The following is a 26,010-nucleotide window of genomic DNA, read 5'->3' as shown; positions in this document are numbered from 1 at the left end:
CCCCAGCCCTCGGGGCTGCGCCACTGGTCACAGCAGCCCCTGCCTGGCTCCTGCCTGCCCACCCCGTGGGCATCCACAGCTGCTCCTGGGCATGGAGCTCAGCCAGGGCTGGTGCTGGCTGGGCTTTGCTGCTGCTATCACTAGGACAGAGCTGTGAAAACTCCATTTCTTTATTGAAAAATGTGGGCAAAGCTCTGCCCTAGCAGACAGGGCCTGCCCACCTTCACTCCAGGCTGGAGTACAGGACCAGGGGGCTCAGGGGTAGAGGGTCTCGTTTGGGAGGGGTGGGTTTTGGGAAGGCCTCGTTCTGCTGCTGAAGCCACGGAAGGGCACATAGAGGCAGCCGTGGATAGTAGGGATTACGAGCCCAGATCTCCTTGCCCAAGTTGCTAGGCTCTTCTGGAGATTCACAAGAGCACCTGTGGAGAGAGGAGGTGGCTGAGGCCCCAGCTGCCAGTGGCACACAGGGACCCTCCTGCACAGCAGGGCCCAGGGCAGGCAAGGCTCCCCAGCACGGCTGGAGCTGCTGGCACAGCTTGGCCCAGCTGCACAGCTGCCCCTCATGGCCCTGGCGAGCAGGGGATGGCTCTGGGCAGGGTCCCTGGCCAGGAGCGGGCCCCAGAGCGCCTCTGCCTTTCCAGGGCAATCTCCTCCCTGCTCTTTCTCCTCCCCACCGTGCTTTGCCTCTGCCCTGTGCCCCTGGGGCTGCTCTTGGCAAAACAGCCTCAGTGGGAGCCAGCCCTGGCTGCAGCCCCAGCCGGCCCCCCAGGACAAGGCCCAGCACTTCAGAGGCCAATGAAAGCACTGGGCAGCAGCAGAACCCTCAGCAGAGTCATTTGGACAGTCATGGACTGGCCACAACTCCACTGCAGCCTCCCTGGGAATGTTCCCTGCCTATGAGCCAGCCTTTAAAGGCAGCTATTTGAAGTAGGGAATCATTAAATACTCACCAGTTTCCCTTCCAGCAACACAAGATTCTGGCACAGCAAATGGCCAGGCAAAGTGCCACAACAGCCACAATGACCATCACCTTTAGCAAACAAGGTGTTCCCCAGCAGAAGACTCTTCTCATGACGGGTTTCGTGATGGTTCGTGGGCGATCTCAGGCTATAAAAAACAGGCACGGTCCAAGATGGTTTGCAGTGGTAATCAAAACAATTGCACTTTTATTGAAATACCCCCGGCAGAAAATGCATTGGGGAAGAATTGGGGAAAAGGAGAAAAACAAGGAAAATATGGAAGAAAAGGAAGAGGGTATATAGCCACCAAACGTGGGAATGGCGAAGGTCCTTCGGTGTCCAGCTGTTGAGGTTCACCAGTTCACGTCAGGGGAGATCTCAGAGATGCAGTTCTTCTGGATTCCAATGACACGCTTTCTCGATGGCAGAAGGGAATGATTTTGAAACGGAATCTGTTCTACTGGGGGAAAAATTGGTATTTGGTAGAAGGGTACACACAGTCCTTTTTCTCAGCGGGCGAGAGCCATTGTTTTCGTGGTTCAGTGCTTGCACCTGCAACATCCATCTTGCTTTGGTCAGCTCGCCTCCCCCTGCGCACATTCCCCGGGCTGGGGGGCTTCAGACCCAGTCCTTGGAGAGTGCTGGAGAGGCCTCTTCACATGGGGATTTCATGTCTCGGCTTTTTCTCTGGTGAAGTGGCTTCCTCCATCTCAGTTTGTGTGTGACGGTGGGTGCAAACGGAGAAGAGGGGTCTTCTTTGAGGGACCACCCCTAGAAGTCAGGAGAAGTCCAGCCAGGCCAAGAATTGGGGGAGGAAAATCCCAGAGCTATTGTTGCAAAAAGGTCATAATGGCCTTTTTCTTCTCACGGAGCGCAGTGTAGCATGCAGCAAAATACACACACCTGTGACAGCAGTAGCTTAGCTATACTCTCAGGTCTCCAAGTCCTTTGGCTTACAGAGCCAGAGGCCTTTGGACAAGGGGGGGTCTTTTCTTCAGTGGTCCCTCAATGACAGTCGTGAGGCAGATGAGGGATATTTTGAACAGACTCTCACACCCTGTAACCCAAGAGCCACAGAAGCTTCTGTCACCTGGTTCCCGCCAGGCTGTCAATGATTATCATCTGAGGGGAACATTGACAACATGCCTGCAGGAGGCTTAAGAGGCTGCAAATCTTCATGGAGCCAAGCTGCTGGGGAAATTTTCCTAGCATGCTCATCTAGAGGGGAGCAAAGACCAGACCCATTTCCATGATGTGCTGGGATCCCCCTCTGCCTTTGTGAACTGGGCATTGCAAGGGCGTCGGGTACGGTTGTGGGAGCCAGATGGGAACGGCCAAGGCCAAAGCTGCACAGGGGCTGGGGGGGAGCTCTGGGCAGGCTCCTGGTCACTCTCCACCCTCTTTGCAGGCCCTGTGACACATCACTGGAGTGCAAACAGGGGCTGCCCAGTGCCCATGGGGCTCTCTCCCTCCTGCAGAGGAAACCCTTCCTAAAGGCCTGGGGAAAATCCATCCCCAGCGCTTCCCGGGGAGCAGGGAGCGCTGTCCCGGGACAGGGGAGCCAGGCTGCCGGCTCATCTGCTCCCCGCGCTGGCAGCGGAGCAGCCTGGGCAGCCCTGGCAGGCAGGGCCACGGCCAGGAGGAGCAGCAGGAAGAGGCGCAGAGCAAGGGCCATGGTGCCTTGCCCTCTGCCAGTCGCGCAGCTCTTGCTGCCACCGCTGTCCTGACACCGCTGTCCCAACGTCAGCACCATTTGTTATGGACTGAGAGGCTGGACACTGTGATGCTGTAGAACCACAGGGCTCTGTGACCTCAGCCTGCTGTGACATCACAATCATGCTGTGACCCCAGAGCCTGCTGTGACATCACAATCCTGCTGTGACCCCAGAGCCTGCTGTGACATCACAATCCTGCTGTGACCCCAGAGCCTGCTGTGACATCACAATCCTGCTGTGACCTCGTGGCCTGGGGAAGATGGACCTCAGCACTGGAATTTTCTTTCTTGGGGAGGGAGCTTGTTCTGCCTGGCAGTTGTATCCAAGGGCTGGGCCTGCCCGCCCAGGTCGAGCTCACTGCTCTGTGTTCTGGGCACTGGCACAGGAGATCACATTGAGACAAAGTAAAAATTTTCCAGGGTAGAAGTCCATGTTCTTTTAGGTGAAATGTACATCTTTAAGGTTTCTGTAGTTTGAAAACGTAGCTATTTAGTGTGACTGCCTGTTCTTGCAAAAAGCCTAGGCTCAGAGAAACTGCTTCAGTGAAGGACAGAGAAAGGTGGTGGGGGGGAGACAGAGGGAGATAGAGAGAGACAGAGACTGCTAAGGGGGCAGGTCAGCCTGACCTAGGAATTCTTTCTGATAAAGAAGAACTAGCGCCAAATGTCACGCGAAATTTGTAAAAATAGATATGCATGAACCTATTGTGAAATTGTATGCATATGCATTTGAGAGAGAGCTAAAAAGAGACCTGAAGTTCCCAGAGGTGTGCATGCCTTTTAAGGAGAGTAATCTCCACGTGTCCAGCGCTGCAATAAACATACCAGCTTTGCAACTTTATCAGAGTTGTGGAGTTTTCAGTCTTCTCCGCAAAACAACATCCAAGCATTTCTGAGCTCCTCAGGCACTGTCAGCTCCAGCCCAAGATGCTGAGGAGTGAGTGATCTCTGGCTGGAGACAAGTGCCACATTCCCTCCTGTCAGCAGCTTCCCAGCTGGAAGTTTGGCACCTTGGGGTGGCCATGGCTAACACAGCCCTTTGGTTTCACAGCCCAGGTGAAGCCTTTACTTCAGCATTTGCTCTTCATGTGCAATTTAAGGCTCTGCTTCCTCTTGTGGTCCTCAAAGGGCACAGTCAGTCAATAAAACAGCAGGGAAAACCACCCAGCCTCTTCAATGCTTTGATATGCCAAAGGAAACCTTGAGGAGCACAGGGTGGGTCTGTGCTGCCTGACCAAGCCAGAGGCCTTCCATGAAGGAGTGGCTGCCTCAGTGCACAAGGGAAGAGCTAGAGATGCCACCAGCCTGGACTTCTGTAATGCCCTGGACACATCAGCCTTGCCCAGCATCCTTGTCCCTCCCTTGGTGAGCTGTGGATCTGATGGAGGCACAGTTTGGAGAATGAGGAATTGCCTGGCAGGTCACAGACAGGGGGTTGTGGTCAATGGCTCAGAGGCCTGATGGATGTCAGTGACCAGTGGTGTCCCTCAGGGTGACAGCGAAACCCCCCTGGACACTGGGAACTCAGTGTCCTGATGGTGCTGCTGGACAAGAGAGCTGGAGGTGCCTCCCTGTGCTGGGTTGTACGATAGGTGTGTATTCTATTTGCCATCTGTTAAGAGGTGGGGCAGGTATCTTCTCTTCATGAGACAGTTTTCTTTATCTCTTCCACAAACCCATCCTCCATCCAGGAGATATTTTCTGTTACTGGGCCAGCGAGTGTCCCTGCATGGCTGATAAAATTCCATCATCCCATCGGAAGAAGCTCCACCCAGGGGAGGAGCCAAGCATTCCTATCCAGACAGAATCTGAGGTTTTGGGGACACCACAGCAGCCGTTTTCCTACTGCATTCCCCGAGGAAGACCAGGCCCTTCTAAACCACCACTGGAACTTCAGAGGAAAACTCAAGGCCATGGTTGGGATTTTAGATCAGTGATTGCAAGTAGGTCTCAGATGAAGGTCTAGAAGAGGGATTTGAATATTAAAAGAGCTTTTAAAATCTGAACCTAAAAGAAGAAAGCATTTCCTCGATAAATATGAAACTATAAACAGGAACAGTGTGTAAAGCTCATAGCTTGGACTCATTCTTGAATATGATCCTCTCTGGAAGAAATTGGACTTTAGCTGGAGGAAGCCTGTGGCTCACCAAGCCAGTCAGGGTGAATTCTCAGGAGAGATATCTGCAATTGTCAATGCTTTCTGCAGATCACCCAAATCCCCCCCATTCTTCTCCAGCCCTACCTTGCAGCATTAGCTCTTGCCAACTCCAGACCCTGCTCACAAACTCTGTGTGGCAGCTGGCAGGGGAGAAAACTGTTCACTGGAAAGGTGACTGAAACACAGGCAGGCTTTAACAGTACAGGTAACAGCAACTGAAACACAGCATTGTCCTAGACTGGGAAGCAATATGTATTCTGTTGACCATCTGTTAGAGGTATGGCAGTTGTTTTCTGTTCATTGGGCCATTTTCTTTATCTCTTCCACAACCAGTCCTCTTTCTGGGGAGACATCTGCTGGAAAGGGGCCAGTGAGTGTCCCTGCATGGCTGATAAGAATTCCATCATCCCATTGTGAGATGCTCTGCCCAGAGGGAGGAGCTAAACATTCCCAACTGGATATAATCTGGGCTCTTGGGACATCAGAACAGCATTTCCACTGGATGCCCAGAGGAACAGCTGCCTCTTCCACTGGATTTTCAGAGAAGACTACACCCTTTTCTACAGGATCCCTGCTCCAACAGAACCCCACCTGACACTCCAGGAGGGCTGCAGCCACAATTCCAATTGGACTGCTATGAGCACCCTGACCAACAGGGTGTCAGGTTGTGTACTGACTCTGTCAGTGTTGTTTTAGTTTACTGCATTGTTTATTTTATCTTTTTATTTTCTTCCCTACTAAAATAACTGTTATTCCTGCTCCCATATCTTTGCCTGAGAGCCCCCCTTAATTTCAAATTTATCATAATTTGGAGGGAGGGGGTTTACAGTTTCAGGTTCAAGGGAGGCTCCTGCCTTCCTTAGAAGAGACCTGTCTTTCCAAACCAAGACAAACCTGACTTAACCAACAGGGCAATGACACTCTTGCCAAGTGACAGAACCCTGTGGATTCCCAGCTGTCCCTCCCTCTCCATGCCTCAGCCAACCCATCTCTTCCCCTCACCAAGCACTCCCAGCAGCTCACCCGAGCCACACCCATGGATGAGGGCTCCTGCACATCAGAAGGTGATTCTCTCGGAGCAGGAGGCCTCTGGGCTGCCTGAGCACCGGTGGGAGCAAGCAGAGGGAGTGGGACAAGCTGGGACAGCCAAGGCTGTGTGGGGCAGAGCTGCTGCTGAACACTTTCCCCACCCTAACACACAGCCCTGCACTGCTTATTCACCATTTTGTGCCAGTTTGGGCACCTCTTGTGCCACTCTGGGAACATGTGGAGCGATGGGATTCCATGTGTTACGGAATATGAGCACAGGCATGCAAGTCCCAATTATCATTATGCATCTCTGAGTTACACTGTTTGCACCAAGAGCTGTTTCACTGGACGGGGAGCTGCAGGTGCTTTGTGGCCAACAGAGAATCTCAAGGGGTGGAAGCTGGCCTGGGCCTCTGCTAAAGTGCCACAGGGCTAAAAAAGGGGTGTAGTTCCCAAATGGTCAGTCCAGCACCATTCCTGAGCTTGACACTCACTTTAAATTAGCATGCAATTTAAAAGTAGGTATTACAAATGAAGGTTGTCTTACAAGAAACATGTCATTTACATTTCTAAATTTGCACTCTTTGTTTTGATGTAACCCATGAAGTTCCTGCACTGCAAGGCCAGTGGATGTTTTTCATTGCCTTTAACCTGTTTCAAGGTGATCTTTTTTTATCCTTCATCGTACTTTGGAAAAGCAATTCCACAGGACAAGAACCCATCTTAGATCTTTGGTGCTCATGCCAAGGAGAAGGTGACAGCCCTGACAAGCTGTGTGATCCCTTTTAGCACCAGGACTTGTGTCACTCCTCCAGAGACCCCTGACAGTCACCTTGAATGTTACGTGCCCTCGCAGTGGTTTTTAAATCCTATGAACGTTTAAAGAAATGCTTCTATTTTCTTTGATCTTCTGCAACCATGCATGTATTAACATACAAATGCTGGCAGAAAGACACTGGACAAAATGGTTATTTTTAGAATTTCCTCACTTCATAAAACAGTACAATAGCAAGGATGCCACAAATAACTCACTATGAATTCTTCTTATAAGCAAACAGAGGAAGTGTGAGTTTAGGAAGAGGCAAGGACTTCAGAAGATGCAATTTATTAAAATACTAGATTTAGTAGTGTAAGTAAAAATATGTCTAGAAATACTGGTTTTGCTTTGGGTCAGTGGAAATATAAACTAGATTTTATTGCATAGGTCAGTCTGAAACTTGGGCAGAGATGACTAACACTTAATAACCACCGGTGAGTGCAAGTTTGGTCTGAGATTAAAAGCAACAAAAGCAGTGAACTATTAAATTTGTGACCACCTTTCTAACTTCTGGAAGGATTTGTTAATGCCACTACAAAAGTGGGGTTCAGTTGGCTAGTGTTTTTTGTTGAGATTCCCACTCTACTCTTTTGTGGGTTTAGGAACGTTTCAGCTTCTCTCCTCTATTGCCTGTTCTCTCAGTGAAGAAGCAATGAAGTCACAGCAAGTTTCAAACCACAGGCCAGACGTTGTCCTTGTGTGCTTTTCCCCAGTTCTGAGGACAAGCTGAAGAGCTTGAATATGAAATGGAGAGTCAGCCATCTGATTACAGCTGGCTTGGGACGGGACCTACGGACCAGGAAAGGCAGCGAAAGAAGTGTGTTGGCAATGGTTTCTGAAGGAGTGTCAGCAGTTTGTGTTGGGGCTTTCCTGAAGCATTACCATGCTGAGTCCTGTTGTTGTGTGTCTGAGGAGTGACTTCAGCTCTCTGTAGATCAGCATCCTGACTTTGGCCTGGAAGACTCCTAGATCTCCTAAAGACCCGACCAAGAAAATGGATGAGCAGCTTCTAATTTCCCTCTGGCCAGATTTTACAAGGTGTTTTGGAGATATCTAATAAGCCCCAGCCAGAGATTCTCAAACTCACTTGTGCCCCAACACTGATTTTATAGGCACTTTTTGTCAGACTCCAACCTACCTGTCGTGCTGCAGTTGTGATTCCAGCTGCTGGATGTGTATTTGCAGATGTGGCACCTCCTTAGCTCTCACTTCCAGCTCCTTCACTTTGCCAAGACTGTTCAGGACAGCGTGTCTGGCCTCTTCCACTTTCCTCCTCATCTCTGCCTGCTCCCTCTTCAGGTGACGGTTGCAATCTTCCAGGCTGACCAGAGCTTCCTGAGAGCTCTTCAGCTCCTTCTCCAGCTCCTGACTGAACCTGATGGCTTCTTCAATCTGCCCATCCCTGGAGCTCCGCATGAGCTCCATTTCCTCCAGGACACTCTGGAGGCACTTGGTCTGGGAGTGCTTCTGTGTTAATGGTGTCTTCCTCCCTATGAAGCAGGATCCTCCTTCTGCATGGCTGGCATGGCTCTTCCGCAGTCCCACCTGCAATGACCAGGAGCACAAAGCAGGGAGAAATTGATGGGTTTTAATGAAGACTGGAAGGGGCTGGATTGTGCTTTGTTGGTTTGGTTTTTTTTTTGTTTCAGTCACATAGAGTTGATCAGCAACTAACTTTGCCAAATACAGAGACAAGGAAACAATCTCTGGAAAGTAGTTTTTAATACCTAGCTATGCAATTAATTTTCAAACTACACATTACCATGTTATTGCACAAGTTTTGGAGTAGTTTTCATGTCATTACTATGGTCTGTACTCAGGAGTCAGGCAGTCTGCTGAAAAAGATATTTCCAATGAAGTTGTGTTCAGAAGAAGAGAGCAGAGAGCAGCTGGGGGTGTTCTGGAGCTCTCCTCTTTGTCGTTTCCATTCTTCCTGGGACCTCTGACTGGTGACTTTGTGTTTGCTGCTGATTTCCTTTCCCTTTTCCAGAGGAAAATGGTAAAAGTGTCTCTGACCTGCCTTGCTGGACATTGTGAAGACAGCAGTCATCTACTGCAAGTGGAAGTGTCCCAGGTGGAGCAGAGTTCTGTGAGTGCTGTGTTAGTATCAAATCCCACCTGGTGAGACCTGCCACAACAATGGGTCCATGCTGCCCTTCCCTGCTCTGCCTGTTCCATGCTATTTCATGCCAGAGGAATTTAACTGCTGTTAAGTGTGTGTACAGCAGAACCAGCCCTGGAATTAATGGGGCTGTGCACAGGAGCCCCAGACTATTCATCAGCCTGCCTGCAGAGCTGGCTCCAACTCTGAACTCTTGTGACCGCACTCTAAGGAAAACATCCTTCTAATGTTCCTTACAGGAACTTCTCACTGAGACACTGCTTGTGCTTGTGCAGGCAGGACTCCAAAAGTTCTTTCTCACTTCAAGAAAAACCCTGCACTGGTGTACATCCAGCACATGGTATCAGCACATCCTGACTGCACGTGCAGTAGAAGCAGCAGCAGCATTGTACACCTGGGTTTGTTAAGCTGAACTGCCCTACGCTTTTAACAGAGTGCTCACCACAACTATATTGATGGTACACCGGTGCCATACATTCCTGCTTAAAGCCTCCCTGTAACTAAACTTTGCTAAAAAGTTAATGCCGAGGATGAACGAGCAACTTCGGTCTCAGTCTGGCAGTGGAGGGGTTATAAACACTGATTCTGCGAGAGCAGCATCTCTCCTGAAGCACTCGGGGCCAGCCGAGCCGCCCCCGGGAGGCCGGTGCAGAAGCCGGCCCGGACTCACCTGCAGCGCCAGGCACCGCGCATCGCTGCTCTGCAGGGCGGCGCGCATGTCCTCCACCAGCTCCCGCAGGCTGCCGTTCTCCTCCTCCAGCTTGGCCATGCGGTCCTCGGCCTGCTCCAGCGCCACGGTCTCCTCGTAGCACTCCCGGGAGCAGGGCCCCGGCGGCCGCCGCTCGGCGCTGCCCGCGGCTCCGCGGCCGGCGGGCTCGGTGCGGCGGCGGCGGCGGGGGCTGCGCAGGCGGATCTGGGTCTCGATGTGCTCGCTCTCCCGGCCCAGCGGCAGCCGCGGCCCCGCGCGGGTGCTGAAGTGGCCGCAGAGCCGCGCGTGGAACTGGCGGAAGGTGAGCTCGGCCGAGAGCCCGTCCCACAGCCCCGCGCACTCCTCGGGCTCCGCCGCCTCCTCCAGCCCCAGCACCTGGCACAGCGTGCGGAAGTCCTCGCCGGGGATGCGGCCCGAACCGGCGCAGTCCAAATGGTGGAAGATCTCCTGCAGGTACTGGTCCAGGCCGGTGGCCAGCACGACGATCTCGTTCTCCACGCCGCGGTCCAGCCCGTAGTGGTAGGCGAGGGCGCTGACCAGCCACTGCGTGCGCCGGGCCGGCCGCCCGTAGGGGTCCCAGCCCTCAGGCGGCTCCATCGCGCCCGCCCGGCCCGCGGCGCTGCCCGAGCATCCTGAGCTCCCGCCCGGCCGAGCGCTCGGCCCCGGCCCGCGGCGGGGCGGGACGGGCGGGGCGGGGCCGCCGCCGCTCCAGCGCCGCTCGCCGAGCGCCCGGCTCGCCCCGCAGCGGAGCCGCGTCCGCGTTTGTCCGGCACGAAAGGGGATTCCGGCAAAGCGGCCGGCTGCCACCCTGCTCCGTTTGGCTGCCAAGCCTGCGCCCCAAGTGTCTTTCTCAATTTCTTAACTCATTTCTCCCTTCTGGTTTCTCTTTAACACAAGCAACACAATAGCATCGCACAATCCACTTTGACAAGTAAGGCTTGTGAACGAGTGAGTGCTTCCACTAAATTAAAATCCCAATGTGCATGAAAGCCGACCTTCTGTTCGCTCAGACCTGCTCACCTCTGTAGATGAAGTGACTTTATGGTGTTGCTGGGTGGGTTTGAAGAGGTCTGGGACAGAGGTGAGCAAGCGTTAAACTCGTTCAAACGAGCTGCCCGAAGCAGTGACTTTAGTCTCTCTTTGGCTGCGGAGTAGGACCGCAGGCAGCAGCACCAGCAGGGCTCCTCCACCAGCAGGGACATGCCAGGAGCCAGGAGGGGACCGTGGCACCAGCCGTGCCCAAGGGCTGAACAGGGTGGCAATGTCAGGTGCTGCTAACAGGCTGCATTAAGAGCCCAGGCAAGGCGTGGTGAACAGCAACCAGTTTGGGAGCCATGCAAGGAGTCCTGCCAAGAGCAAATCGTTCTAATGTTCTCTCTAGGACAAAAAAGAGGCAAACCAATCTGGCTGATAGGTGAGGAAAGAGAATTCAACCTCATTTAAAGCGCTGCTCAATTCAGGGTTGGCTTTCTTCTGAGTGAACTGATGCTAAGAAATATTTGCTCACATATGGTGGGGTTTCTCTGCAAACAGGCTTTGATGAGAAATTTCTGACCACATTTGCTTTTGCTCTTTAAGATAAGAACCTGAGTAGCTTTGTTGAGGAATGGAGAATTGTTTGTAGCTCAGGAGGAGCCTGACACACTTTCAGAGGAGTCTGTGAGGAAAAGTCCCCTCAGCCACTGCCAGGGCTGTCTGCCTCCTCTGCAGGCTCAGTATTCTGGGAATTCAAAGAGCCTCAGCTGCCACTGTGTCTTCCTCTGAATATTTCTTGTTGTGCAGTACACAGGGAGAATATTTTGTGCTAGATTCTCCTCTGGGCTTTGAGGTAAATCTCAGTAATTCTGGTGATTTTTATGTCCAGATGAACTTTTTATAGATAGCAATGAAAAGGGAAGAAGAAGTACCATAGAAAATTAATTGCTCAAAATGTGAGCGGCCTAACCACACTAAAAATGAAATTTAAACCAAAGAATTTTTTTTATTTTTTTTTTCTTCAGGTAAGGTAAAACATGCAGAGCTAGAAAAGTCTTTAAGAGATGCGACCAGCTCCAAGCTGTATGAAAATCAAAGTGGTAAAGGATGAGAAAGGGCATGGGAAAATCTTCAGCCCTTCCTGTTGAAGGTCGAAGAGTATGAAAACTGAGTCTGGCTGTTGCCCATAGGTGACACGTGCTGTTTGTAGAGGAGAGCAGGTGCCCCCAGCTGTTGGTGGCCCAAGCCCTGCGTGGCTGGCCAGTTGCAGTCCTAGCTGGACCAGGGTGGTGAGCTCGGGAGGGGAGGAGGTGGGGGGATCTCAGGAGGCTTCCGCTTCAGGGCCGGGCTGGGGGGCCGTGGGGGAGGCACGGAGGGCTGGTGCTCTGCTTTCTTGGGCAGCTGCTGCTGCCGAGGCCACGTGTGAGAGCTGTCAAAACCGAGGGTCTCTGGGCTCTCTGGGGGAGAGGGAGAGGCACGCCTTCTCGGCCGGGATGCTGGAGCAGCGGCAGCGCGACTGTGGAGAGAGGAGGTGGCTGAGGCCCCAGCTGCCAGTGACACACAGGGACCCTCCTGCACAGCAGGGCCCAGGGCTGGCAAGGCTCCCCAGCACGGCTGGAGCTGCTGGCACAGCTTGGCCCAGCTGCACAGCTGCCCCTCACGGCCCCGGCGAGCAGGGGACGGCTCTGGGCAGGGTCCCTGGCCAGGAGCGGGCCCCAGAGCGCCTCTGCCTTTCCAGGGCAATCTCCTCCCTGCTCTTTCTCCTCCCCACCGTGCTTTGCCTCTGCCCTGTGCCCCTGGGGCTGCTCTTGGCCACGCAGCCTCAGTGGGAGCCAGCCCTGGCTGCAGCCCCAGCCGGCCCCCCAGGACAAGGCCCAGCACTTCAGAGGCCAATGAAAGCACTGGGCAGCAGCAGAACCCTCAGCAGAGTCATTTGGACAGTCATGGACTGGCCACAACTCCACTGCAGCCTCCCTGGGAGTGTTAACTGAGTATGAGCAGCCTTTAAAGAAGCTGGAGGGTAGAGATCAACAACAACTTACCGTTTCTTTTCCTTCCACCACCGGAAGCCAACATAACACAGCACCATGGAAAGTGGCACAGTGAACAGTGTGACTACTGTGCCTATCATACAGGACCTGCGCACATCCTGGGGGCAGAAAAGTCTTGGGGTATTCCGTGGATTCTGGGCGTTGGTGTCTGACTTGTCAAGCACTTCTGTGGGAGCAATGGGGAGCGTGAGCCCGTGCTGGGCTGCCCTGCTGAGCTGGCAGCACGGTGGATCCGGGCAGGACGCTCTCCGTTTCCCCCAGAGCTGGGCCCTGCAGGCACCTTGCCGCCCCTGGGCACCGGCTGTGCCACCCAAGAAAGCCCAGCAGGCCGGGAGGAGAGCCCGGGGGCACCGCAGCTGCTTGGGCAGGCGCTGCTTCGAGGGACGGGGGCCAAAGCCATCCCTGAGCAGCCACTGCCAGCCCTGGCCCTCCCTGCCCCGGGACAGCTCCCCCAGCCCCAGGGCACAGAGCCAGGCCCTGTCAGGACCCAGTGCAGCCCCTGCCCAGTCGGGAGCCAGCGCTGGCTCTGGCCCTGGGCTCGCGGCAGGGCTCCCGCTCGGGGCTGCTCCTGTGCCTTGGGCCTCTGGGCACTCAGCGCCAGCTCTTCAGTAGCTGCAGCGGGAGGGACGTTGGTGCACGAGCCCCGTTTCCCCGGGGCTGTGAACGAGCTCCAGAGGCCTCCAAGCCTCCAGAGGCGCCTCCAGCTTTGGCTGCTGCCGGGCTGTTCAAGGGCAGGTCCTGGGGGAAGAGCTGCTGCCACCCAGCCCCACCGAGGGCTGAGCCTGGCACAGCAATTACCTCCGGTGCCTTTGCCCGTGTCTGGTGCCTCCAGCTTTCCTGCAGCAGGGGCTGGCACAGAGCCATTGCTTCCTATAGGATATGGTGCCTTCTGCACGGACTTTTGCGACATCACTTCAGAAAGGGAAAAGTACAGCTGGATCAGATTCATTCAGCATTCCAGGAGGTGGCAAATTCAGGAGACAATACTTGTCAAAGTCATAGATAAGGATCAGGAAAATGGCCAGGTTATTGGAGCTGGGCCAGGGCCCTCCCTCACTGAAACAGCCCCTACACCTGACCTGCGTGGAAACTGGGAAATTGCAGGGGATCTCAGGGCATGTATGGCCCATGGTGCATTTGGGCTCCCTGTGAGCTGATGGCAAATGCCTTTCTGCAGAGGCTGGGGAGAAGCTGCAGCCAGGCCAGGCTGGGGAACAGCCCTGCATGGCGTGGAAGCAGCTGCGGGGCAGCGAGGCTGCCATGGATCACTTCCCACTGTGCCGGGCATGGCATGTCCAGATGTGCAGCCAAAGCCCCCGGCTGCTGAGCCCCAGGACAAGGCTGAGGGAATGCACCCACCACGGCGCCTCTCCAGGTCACTCAGCATCTGGTCCAGGTGTTTGGCTGCCTCCAAGGATTTCTCATCTCCTGTGTCTTGATTTTTCCATCTAGGAGGACCTTAATGGAAAGTAGATCCATTTCTCCTTCAGGCCCGAGTGGCAGTGAGGGCACCTGGGTGATTGGTGCCCTCCAAGCACTCCCTGGGCTCTGCCTTCCACTCACAGCAGGGCCAGGGGGACCACGTGCCTGCAGTGGCCCCACACTGGGATGGAAGGAGCCCCTTGTGGGGCAGTCGGGGCAGAAAGGACTCCCTGGATCTGCCAGCAGCTCCAAACCCAGCCCCAGGCAGGGCCAGGGCTTAGCAGTGGCAGCAGGAGCAGCTCAGGCTCCCTGGGGCCGGCACAGGAGCTGTGAAAGGCTCAGCCCCGGGGCACAGCCCTGGGCCCGGCCCCTTCCCTCTCTGCTCTTCTCCGTGGCTGCACAGGGCACACGGAAGGACACACTGGCATTGCACATGGGAGGAAATGGACAGCTAAATGCTCCTTCCTCCCACTGAGAGCCATCCTGTGGGATCACTCAGGGCTCCAGAAGGGAGCAGGGCAAGATGTCCAGTCTCCTTCCACCCTGAGCTTGTTTTAAGGAAAGGGCACATGAGTGAGCTCTTGCCACATGGACAGTGATCATTTTGTCAGGGAAGGCCCATAGAGAACTTGCCTCCACCATGCTCTAGATTCTTCAAACTGTCATTCACCAGATTTTCTATATAAGCCATGTCATGATCCCAATCTAGAAGAGAGCAAAGATCAAAACATTTCCATGGTGTGCTGGGATCCCCCTCTGCATTTGGGAATTGGGCACTGCAAGGGGCTCAGGTCGGGCTGTGGCAGCCAGATGGGAATGGACAAGGCCAAAGCTGCACAAGGGCCTGGGGAGCTCTGGGCTGGCTCCTGGTAACTCTCCACCCTCTTTGGAGGCCCTGTGACACATCCCTGGAATGGAAAAAGGCCCAGCCCCAGGCCCATGGAGGCCCTCTCCCTCCCGCAGAGGAAACCCTCCCTAAAGGCCTGGGGAAAACCATGCCCAGCGCTTCCCGGGGAGCAGGGAGCGCTGTCCCGGGACAGGGGAGCCAGGCTGCCGGCTCATCTGCTCCCCGCGCTGGCAGCGGAGCAGCCTGGGCAGCCCTGGCAGGCAGGGCCACGGCCAGGAGGAGCAGCAGGAAGAGGCGCAGAGCAAGGGCCATGGTGCCTTGCCCTCTGCCAGTCGCGCAGCTCTTGCTGCCACCGCTGTCCTGACACCGCTGTCCCAACGTCAGCACCGCTGCTGCCACCGCCGCTGCTGCCGCAACAGTTGTGCTCAAGGACAACTGGTGGCTTCCTTGTGCTGCTGTGCAACCACGGGGCTCTGGCACCTCTGTGAGCTCAGAGCCTGCTGTGACCTCATGGCCAGGGTGGAGTTGTGTGGGGACTGGGATCGTCCTTCTTCGGCAGGGAGCTCATCCTGCCCAGCTGCTCTGTCCAAGGGTTGTGACACAGTCCCAGCCCAGCTGATCTCACAGGCTGGGCCATGAAGGGATGGAGAGCAGCCCTGCCAAGAAGACTTGGCGGTGCTGCTAGATGAGAGGCTGGACAGGAGCCAGCCATGTGCATCCAAAGGAGAGTGCCCAGCAGCTTGACGGAGGTGATTCAAACCCTCTGCTCTGGTGAGACTCCACCTGAGTACTGTGGAAGAGTGTTCCACCACTGGGCCTCTTCTAGCTGGATAACGAGACGGGTCCAGGGTTCCTTCAGGTGAGCAGTCTCGGGCCAGGCAGCTCAGCCTTCAGCATGCCGAGTGTCCAAAGCCTAAGTGCCCTATAGCCTGAAACCTCAGCAAGCACCATGATTATCAGCTCTTAGTGATTTTCAGCTCTTTTATAATTTCAGCTCTTTGCTTGCTCAAGTGCTGGCCTCAGTGGTTTCCACAAAGCAGACGGAGTGAGAGGAAAAGGCAGCCTCGGAGATTCCATGATGGTTTATTTGCAGGGGGTTCGTGAAGGGTTCCGACGGCGGCTCTTCTACCCAGAATAGGCCAGGGTTGCTACTTATAAAGGGTTAGGAGGGATTGAAAACTGACCAATTGTAAGGGTTAGGGAAAACTAAGCTATAGGGTCACAGAGAGATAAGCTAGGCCAGAGGACCTAAGTGAAGACTCCAGGCTTAGCTATTCTGACTCAGCATTTCGTTATCTCCAGAGGCTTACATCCTCTACGGTGCCTTAGCCATCTAAGTGTCCGCTACAGAAGAGGTTTTACAGGGACTTCTTTGAGCCATTGAAAAGTCTGATAAGAGCATCCATGTTTTGCCCCTGAAAGAATTTCCTACCAAGGTCGTTGACATAGAAACCAAGAAAGAAAGAAGGATAAATAAGAGAAACGTGCCACTGCCTATTCCAAGGAGCAATTGCTTGTCTCTCGTGATCAATGAGCAAAGTGTAAAGTTATGAGCTTTGTAAGAATGTAGAACAAGCATGCATGCTAGAATAAAAACAGGGTTTGAAGCCTTCTGGAAACGCAGTGTGTTTCTTTGTATTGTCTCCGTCTCTACCACGACAGAGTACTGCATCCAGCTCTGGGCTCCCCACGCAGGAAGGACATGGCCCTCTTGGATCTAGTCCAGAGGAGGGACAAATGCTTGGAGGGCTGGAGCCCTTCTGCTTTGGAGACAGGCTGGGAGAGCTGGTGGTGTTCAGCCTGGAAGAGAGAAGACTCCAGAGACACCTGATTGCTGCCTTTCAGGACGTTAAGCGGGCTTGTAAAAGAGATGGGACAGAATTTTTAGTAGAGCCTTTTCTGCCAGACCAAGGGGAATGGTTTTAATCTAAAAGAGGGTCGATTCAGACCACACAAAAGAAACCCATTTTTTGCACTGGAGGTTTGGAAACCCTGGCACAGGTTGCCCAGTGAGGTGGGCATCCATCCCTGCAGACATTCAAGCTCATGCTCTGAGCAAGCTGACCTAGATAAAGGTGTCCCTGCTCACTGCAGGGACTGCATTGGACTAGATGGCCTTTAAATGTCCCTTCCAAGCCAAGCCAGTCTGTGCTCCTGTGCACCATCAAAGCAGTGCTGGATTAGTGCTGGAGTGATTATGTGGCTCCTGTATTTTGGTACTTGTGTCATTTAGCAATTGGCCTCGACAGGGTTCCTGGGCATGGCAGTGAAATCTGCAAATAACACACAGTGTGCTCAAGGAGAAACAGGAGAGGAGCACGGCTTCCAGTTCAGATAAATGCCAGCATTTTGCTGCCCGTTCCTTGTTAAGAAATAAAGGAATGTCCTGAAGGTCCCTTCATGTGGGTGCATTATTGGCTGTATCTGTGCTTGTGTTCTGTAAAACACGAGGTAAGTTGTGACAGCTTCTTGCCCCATTTGTCACTGGATAAAACCCAAATACTGCATGGCTCCTTGTCTACTTTCTTCCAAGTCAAGGCAAATTTTGTTCATGATTGAGTGGGACATATTCATCTGTTCACAAGGAAATTCTTCTTGCCATTCACACGGTGGCAAGGTTGCTCTGTGGATTGGCTCTAATCGGACTGTAATAAAGGCCTACCTCTCACGAGAATGAAAGCTGATGCATTGGGAGGCCAAGTCTGGAGTAATTTGTCCTGGTGTCTGGCACTGTAGAGAGTTGTTCTGGAATTAAATGACATTTGAAGACAGGTGTAGTCTACCATACTTCTAGCATAGTAGAAGTGAAAAAACAGCCTGTGAAACAGGGTTTTACCCTTTCTTCTTCCTCCTCCTCCCAGGAATTTTAATTTCTGAGGTGTAAGCTCTTCATCTTCCTCACAAGCATTGTTTTAATTCAGACAGGTGTGGTGTGAAGCTTGAAGAAATGCTGGTTTATAGCACAAAAACTAATAGTAATCCATTCCCAGGTAAAGCCATGCATTTCCCAAATAACTCTACCTATCCTCAGGGATGTTTCAAAAAGGATCATGGTAGAAGCTGGGAGTGGGGAGAAAGATTGTCATCAAAATTAAAAATACAGCTTGCTGAGATTGTTATATTCCTATACAGAGAGATTAAAAATTGTTCATATATGGTAGATTCACTAAGAACTGGATGACAGATTGTCAAAATAATAGCTTGGGGAACAAAAAAACCATAAATAAAAAGTTTACATATAGATAATAAGTAAATCATCATGCTAAGAAAAAAAACCTGACCTGCCAAAACTAAAACCAGTAAGGCTGCTTCATCTGTCTCAATACAAAAAAAAAAAGACTGAAAAGAATCCGAGATCCTCAAGACCAACACTATATACAGGAACCTCCAGGTATTGGGAAAAAACGAAGGAAACTGTAGTGTGCAATTCACAGAGGTAACCTGGAATTTATTGGTGGATTTGTTGGAAACTTTCTGAGAGCAGGGGGCCAGGGCCAGGGCTGGCAGTGGCTGCTCAGGGATGGCTTTGGCCCCTGTCCCTCTCAGCAGCGCCTGCCCAAGCAGCTGCGCTGCCCCCGGGCTCTCCTCCCGGCCTGCTGGGCTTTGTTGGGTGGCACAGCCGCTGCCCAGGGGCGCCAAGGTGCCTGCAGGGCCCAGCTCTGGGGGAAACGGAGAGCGTCCTGCCCGGATCCACCGTGCTGCCAGCTCAGCAGGGCAGCCCAGCACGGGCTCACACTCCCCATTGCTCCCACAGGTGCAGCCGGCCCCACAGCACGAGTTCCTGATTCCCAGAAGGGAATTGGCTTCTGTCAGGGAACACACTGCTGGCTAGAGTTAATGACTAGTGGGGCTTTTCTATGGCATGCAGGTGACGGGGGACCCGTGTAAGGCTGGCAGATGACCGGGCTCCGTCGTGCGGCACACGAGCTGGAGAGGGGGTGTTGTGCCTGTCGGGTGTTGCAGTAAGAGACGCGGGGCTTTGGGTCCTTTGTAAGTGGTGCTTGTGGCTGGGGTTCCTCATGAGGTTCTTAAAGGATTTGGGATCTTTTCTATGGTATACAGGTGACTGGAGACATCTGTAAGGCTGGCAGGGGCTTGACTTCCTTGGGATGAATGTGGCGGTTTAGTGCTTGCCATCAAGGCCTGGAGAGGAGCCAAGCCCTTGCTAAGGTGGGCAGGAGGCTGGGCTCTTTTGTGAGGCACACAGGGATATTTTGGGGTCTGTGCATTGGTGTGCATGGATTCCTTCTGAAGCACACAGGGATATTTTGGGATCTGTGCTGTGGGGTGCAGGGATCCCTCATGAGGCACACGGGGATATTCTGGGAACTCTGCTGGGGTTGCAGGGATCCCTCATGAGGCACAAAGGAGTATTGATGGTCTCTAGGGAGGTTTGCAGGAGTCCCTCATGCGCTGTGCTGCGGGGATTTTCAGTCTTTTCAGCGCAGCAAAGGGCCACTGTCGGTCGAGGTTGGGCAGAGTCGGCAGGGAGCTTCCCGCAAAGCCCTGGGCCCGGCCTGCGGGCCCGGCGGGCGGGCAGGGCCCATCCTTGGGGGCCGGGCGGGGCCTCAGGAGCCGCCGCGCCCCTGTCGGGCCAGCTGCGGCCCCGGCGGGGAAGGGCCGCGGGCCCGGGCTGCCATGGGGCTGCCGAGCAGCGCGGCAGGTGCAACAAGGGCCTCGCTACGCCCTGGCCCTGTGCTGCAGCCCAACGCATTTACAGCCGCGGCCGTGCCCTGCGGCACAGGAGGCACCCGGGGCTACAGGGCAGAGGCAAAGCACGGTGGGGAGGAGAAAGAGCAGGGACAAGAATTGCCCTGGAAAGGCAGAGGCGCTCTGGGGCCCGCTCCTGGCCAGGGACCCTGCCCAGAGCCGTCCCCTGCTCGCCGGGGCCGTGAGGGGCAGCTGTGCAGCTGGGCCAAGCTGTGCCAGCAGCTCCAGCCGTGCTGGGGAGCCTTGCCAGCCCTGGGCCCTGCTGTGCAGGAGGGTCCCTGTGTGCCACTGGCAGCTGGGGCCTCAGCCACCTCCTCTCTCCACAGGAGCGCCTCTGCAGCTTCCGGCCAAATAACCCAGGCAGGGAGAACTGGAGCTGTCATCTTGCATCTCCATGCACGAGTCTGTAGTCCCTGCCATGGCTGCAATACCACTTTGTTGGAGGGCACATGCTGCTGCCACAGCCACCCAGAGCAGGAGCCTCTGTCCCTAAAGGTGCTGGCCCTGGTGTCCAGCCAGGCCAGGAGGTGCAGCCCTCCGGCCAGGCAAGGGCCTGAGTCCAGCAACATCTTTGGGCTTCAGCCCAGGTGTCTGTGTGCTACCGCCAGCACAGGCACAGGTGCTTGTCTGGGCACAGCCAGGGGTGGGCAGACAGGAGCTGGGCATGGGCCTCCCGAGAAAAAGCGACTCTATTTTGTCTTCATTTTACATTTTTACAAAGCAGAAATTTTTTTAATAATTCAGAAACATTTTTTGCAGAAAAAAATCCCCAAATATTTCATCCCTTTCTCATATTAGTTTAGGATTATTCAAAGTAATTTTAGAATTCTGAAAAATTTAGAACACTTTTACACTTGTAGAATAAAAAGTAAAACTGCATTTAATTGGTAATCTTTCCTCTAAGAAGAACTAAGTCATCACAAGACACCCAGTCTGCTGCAGAGGTTATTTTCCTCGGTGGGAAAGCAGGGAGGAGATTGCCCTGGAAAGGCAGATGCGCTCTGGGGCCCGCTGCTGGCCAGGGACCCTGCCCAGAGCCGTCCCCTGCTCGCCGGGGCCGTGAGGGGCAGCTGTGCAGCTGGGCCAAGCTGTGCCAGCAGCTCCAGCCGTGCTGGGGAGCCTTGCCAGCCCTGGGCCCTGCTGTGCAGGAGGGTCCCTGTGTGCCACTGGCAGCTGGGGCCTCAGCTCCCTCCTCTCTCCACAGGTGCTCTTGTGAATCTCCAGAAGAGCCTAGCAACTTGGCCAAGGAGATCTGGGCTCGTAATCCCTACTATCCACGGCTGATCCTATGTGGGATCATCTGGGCCTGCACCTCCTCCAGCGGCATGCCCAGGAAAAGAGGGAAGCCTTCAGTAGGTGCTTGCCTTGAGAACAGTGCAGTGAGGCTGGACTCTGACGGAAGTGCTTCAGAGCCTGAGGCATCAGCTCAGAGCCCGACAGACACTGGGCCTGGGGCAGCCCCAGATCTCTTAGGAGCAGAGTGGGGATTTGCCCCACAGGCCTCATCTTTTCACCCAGGGACGCATGGTGGACGCACACAGAAGATGGTTCAGCACTGTTGCTGCTCCCTGAGTGTTATGTTTGGTCCCAGAGCCCCGTGGTCGCACAGCAGCACAAGGAGCCACCAGTCAGTCCTTGAGCACAACTGTTGCGGCAGCAGCGGCGGTGGCAGCAGCGGTGCTGACGTTGGCACAGCGGTGTCAGGACAGCGGTGGCAGCAAGAGCTGCGCGACTGGCAGAGGGCAAGGCACCATGGCCCTTGCTCTGCGCCTCTTCCTGCTGCTCCTCCTGGCCGTGGCCCTGCCTGCCAGGGCTGCCCAGGCTGCTCCGCTGCCAGCGCGGGGAGCAGATGAGCCGGCAGCCTGGCTCCCCTGTCCCGGGACAGCGCTCCCTGCTCCCCGGGAAGCGCTGGGCATGGTTTTCCCCAGGCCTTTAGGGAGGGTTTCCTCTGCGGGAGGGAGAGGGCCCCCACGGGCCTGGGGCTGGGCCTTTTTCCTTTCCACGGATGATTCAGCAGAGAGGGTGGAGAGATACCAGGAGCCAACCCAGAGCTCCCGTCTGGCCCCTGTGCAGCTTTGGCCTTGTCCATTCACATCTGGCTCCCACAGCCTTATCCAACCCCTTTTCAGTGCCAGTTTCCCTGAGGCAGAGGGCGTGGAAGCAGCAGTGGGCCTGCGAGGCTGCTGTGGATCCCTTCCCGGTGTGTTGGGCACGGGAGCTGGACAATGTGATGCTCTAGAACCACAGGGCTCCGTGACCCCAGAGCCTTTTCTGACCTCAGAGCCTGCTCTGATCTCTCAATCCTGCTGTGACCTCATGGCCTTGGTGGGGACTGACCTCAGCACTGGAATTTTCCTTCCTGGGGAGGGAGCTTGTTCTGCCTGGCAGTTGTGTCCAAGGGCTGGGCCTGTCCCCCCAAGTCGAGCTCACTGCTCTGTGTTCTGGGCACTGGCACGAGAGATCACCTCCAAGGATTCCTGAGCTCCTCAGGCACTGTCAGCTCCAGCCCAAGATGCTGAGGAGTGAGTGATCTCTGGCTGGAGACAAGTGCCACATTCCCTCCTGTCAGCAGCTTCCCAGCTGGAAGTTTGGCACCCTGGGGTGGCCATGGCTAACACAGCCCTTTGGTTTCACAGCCCAGGTGAAGCCTTTACTTCAGCATTTGCTCTTCATGTGCAATTTAAGGCTCTGCTTCCTCTTGTGGTCCTCAAAGGGCACAGTCAGTCAATAAAACAGCAGGGAAAACCACCCAGCCTCTTCAATGCTTTGATATGCCAAAGGAAACCTTGAGGAGCACAGGGTGGGTCTGTGCTGCCTGACCAAGCCAGAGGCCTTCCATGAAGGAGTGGCTGCCTCAGTGCACAAGGGAAGAGCTAGAGATGCCACCAGCCTGGACTTCTGTAATGCCCTGGACACATCAGCCTTGCCCAGCATCCTTGTCCCTCCCTTGGTGAGCTGTGGATCTGATGGAGGCACAGTTTGGAGAATGAGGAATTGCCTGGCAGGTCACAGACAGGGGGTTGTGGTCAATGGCTCAGAGGCCTGATGGATGTCAGTGACCAGTGGTGTCCCTCAGGGTGACAGCGAAACCCCCCTGGACACTGGGAACTCAGTGTCCTGATGGTGCTGCTGGACAGGAGAGCTGGAGGCGCCTCCCAAACACAACTGTTCTGATTGCCCAAGTCTTTCAGACTTTCTCAGTGAATGAGCAGCTGATTGAAGTGCAAAGATACTGAGAAACCACACAATCCCTTCCCTGGGAAGAAACATCTCCCCATCCAAACCTCCCCTGTCATTATCCAGCTCTAAAAGGAACAGACATATCTAATCTATATCTATCTATCTATCTATCTATCTATCTATCTATCTATCTATCTATCTATCTAACAAAATAACTTCAGCTTTAAATAAAATCTCTTTATTTATCCTTTTGCTATGAAGTATTGTTTAGAGAGCAGTTTTATTTTATACAGGTATATTTAGTAAAAACATTAAATAACAAATGCTTTTAAGGTCTCAAATTGTGGAACTGCAGCAAATTCCTCCCTGACTGACATTCATGAGTGCCTGCTGTCAGGGAGGGATCAGAAGGTCCTGTCCAGAGGGTGGGAGCAGATGTATGCCCTCCTCTCCAGGATCTGCTTTGCAGCTTTTTTAATGGAATCCTCCAGGTTTTCATCAGCATCTAAGGAGAAACAGAGAAAAGTCAACTAAGGGACCATAAAGAGCTGTTGTAAATTTCTTTCAAGAAGTGTTTTTGAATACAAATGCAAGAGTGAGTGCCAGGAAGAAAGTGAACATTCTCTTCTGAAAAAGACTGATTATTACAGACTGAGCTTCAGAGAGCCAATGCCCAACTGGTCAGTACTTCCCAAAGAGTCCAAATGCCTCATTTCTATCAGTTACTTCTCAGGAGTATATATATAAAATATAGATTTTATATTGCTCAATAAAGAGCCCTGGCAGTTTTCTTTAGCTGTGAAGTGAAGAGACTCTTTTCAACAGGTTTCAGGTCTGCCGCTTGTTTGAACTAAAAGCAGAGGAAAACTCTTCTCTTGGTCACATCAAAGCAACATAAGTTGCATGAGTCTGTGAAAGACATAGGAGTGTAAAAATGATTTCATTTTATAGCACTTACAGTCTTCTAATTCAGCCATGGGATAATCATGCCATCACTCACTATATCAAATAACAGTAAAAAGCACTGGAAAAGAAATAATTTTTAAAATTAAGTCTTAAAACAGTGAAAGAATTTCATAAAGAAAACCACAAAGAATAAACACAGTAATTTAAACTTCTCAAAGCCCCTTGATAATGGAGCCCTGAACCCCAGTCATGTGCAGTATGGCCTCAGCTGTCCCCTTGAGGCCAGAACTGCCCAGGCTCAGGGCTGGGATGAGCCCTCACCCAAAACTGGCTCCAAGACTGATTGGGACTCAATGCAGAACAGGGCTCACACAAAGAGCAAAGGCCGAAGCCAAACCTTCTTCAGGTTTGCTTTGTTTTAACAATGAACTGGAGCAAATTTGCTTGTCCTGTAATACCACTGTTGCCAAGAAACTTTACATGAGCTACTAAATAAGCACTGTCCTGTCCTGAACTGTGATGCTCAAACACTGTTGAGAACCCTGCCCAGAGCCGTCCCCTGCTCGCCGGGGCCGTGAGGGGCAGCTGTGCAGCTGGGCCAAGCTGTGCCAGCAGCTCCAGCCGTGCTGGGGAGCCTTGCCAGCCCTGGGCCCTGCTGTGCAGGAGGGTCCCTGTGTGCCACTGGCAGCTGGGGCCTCAGCCACCTCCTCTCTCCACAGGCGCTCTAGTGAGTCTGGAGAAGAGGAGGCTAAAATCTCGGCCAAGGAGATCTGGACTCGTGATCCCTTCTATCCACTGCTGCCCCTGTCTGCCCTGCCGTGGCTTCAGCAGCAGAACGAGTGCTTCCCAAAACCCACTCGTCCAATTCGAGACCCTCTACCCCTGAGCCCCCTGGTCCTGTACTCCAGCCCGGAGTGAAGCTGGGCAGGCCCTGTCTGCCAGGGCAGCGCTTGGCCCACATTTTATTTTTCAATAAAGAAATGGAGTTGTCATACCTGTCTCCGGGTGCTATCAGCAGCAAAGCCCAGCCAGCACCAGCCCTGGCTGAGCTCCATGCCCAGGAGCAGCTGTGGATGCCCACGGGGTGGGCAGGCAGGAGCCAGGCAGGGGCTGCTGTGACCAGCGGCGCGGCCCCAAGGGCTGGGGGAGCCCATGCTGAGCGTCCCTGGGCTGAGGGCACATTTCCTTCCATAGGATCATCTGGGCCTGCACCTCATGAGGCACACAGGGATATTTTGGGGTAACTACTGAAGGATACAGGGATGCCTCATGAGGCACACAGGGATATTTTGTGGTCACTACTTAAGGGTGCAGGGATCCCTCATGAGGCACACAGGGATATTCTGGAGTCCCTGCTTAGGGGTGCAGGGATCCCTCAGGAAGCACAAAGGAATATTAATGGCCTCTCCTAAGGCGTGCAGGGATCCCTCATCAGGTGTGCAGCAGGGTTACATTTGAGGGGGTTTTTACTCTTCCCAGCACAGCAAGGGGTCCCTTGGCCGAGGTTTTGCAGGGCTGGGAGAAAGCCTCTTGCAGAGCCCTGGGCCCGGCCTGTGGGCACAGCGGGCGGGCCGAGCCCATCCCCTGCGGCCAGGCCGGGCTTCATCCTTCCTTTGGCTGTGATATGCAGTGGTGCTTGTGCGGGCATTTTGCAGTAACTGGCTTCAACTTGTTCCTCCTGTCACCAAACATTGAGAATAAACGTCTTTAACACCACTGTAGTATTAAGAGGCAGGCCTGACTTTCTTGCATTGCTGGAGGCACAGGCCATTGGGATCACAGGGCCTTCCTTCTTGGTGGAGTCTTCAGGTACCCTGGTGGTCACTGAGGAAGAAACACTGATTCTTCTGGAAAAAAGATTGTTTCCCACGTGTAGAAAAGAATAACTTCTCCCTTCCCCATCCATTTCTATGCAAAGTTATACAGGGAAGTGCATTCATATGTCTCGATCTGCCTTGGCAATCCATCCATTTGTCTATTATCTATCTGTCTGTCTATCTTTCTATCTATCTAGTTTAATGATTATAAAATATTTCTATGCATGATAGTTTGTGTATTTGTAAATTTTGACAGATCTATTGAGAGCTGGAAAATAATATCATCCATCTTTGATCTAGCAAAGTGTTCCAGATTGCAAGGCAAGATGTTTTCTATTGACATCTGTATGGCACTTGCCTGGTGTCAAGTGGGCAATTCTCCTTATCTCTCTTCCTGAGTGATCATAATCAACAGGGGGACATCTGCTGATAAGGGGCTATTGAATGTCACCACATGACTGATAAGAACTGTAACATCCCATTGTGAGATGCTCCGCCCAGAGGGAGGAGCCAGGCATTCCTACCCAGATATAACTGGGAAGATGCTGACACACCAGCACGGCTCTTCTCCACTGGACTCCCCAGAGGAACAGC

The 26,010-nt window shown here is 53.6% G+C and overlaps 1 protein-coding gene across 1 annotated transcript; it reads right to left on the bottom strand.

The window, feature by feature from the left end:
- Positions 1–223: 223 nt before the first annotated feature.
- LOC311158684 (EF-hand and coiled-coil domain-containing protein 1-like) lies at positions 224–10,105 on the bottom strand (the record flags this gene model as incomplete). Its single annotated transcript, XM_084214255.1, has 3 exons — positions 224–419; positions 7,816–8,222; positions 9,470–10,105. 3 exons carry the CDS (start codon positions 10,103–10,105, stop codon positions 224–226), a joined length of 1,239 nt encoding a protein of 412 aa, XP_084070381.1.
- Positions 10,106–26,010: the final 15,905 nt, after the last annotated feature.

The sequence above is a fragment of the Fringilla coelebs genome (assembly GCF_963513975.1).
Source record: "Fringilla coelebs genome assembly, chromosome: 13".
Lineage (NCBI taxonomy): Eukaryota > Metazoa > Chordata > Aves > Passeriformes > Fringillidae > Fringilla > Fringilla coelebs.
This window is presented reverse-complemented; position numbering and strand designations above follow the sequence as displayed.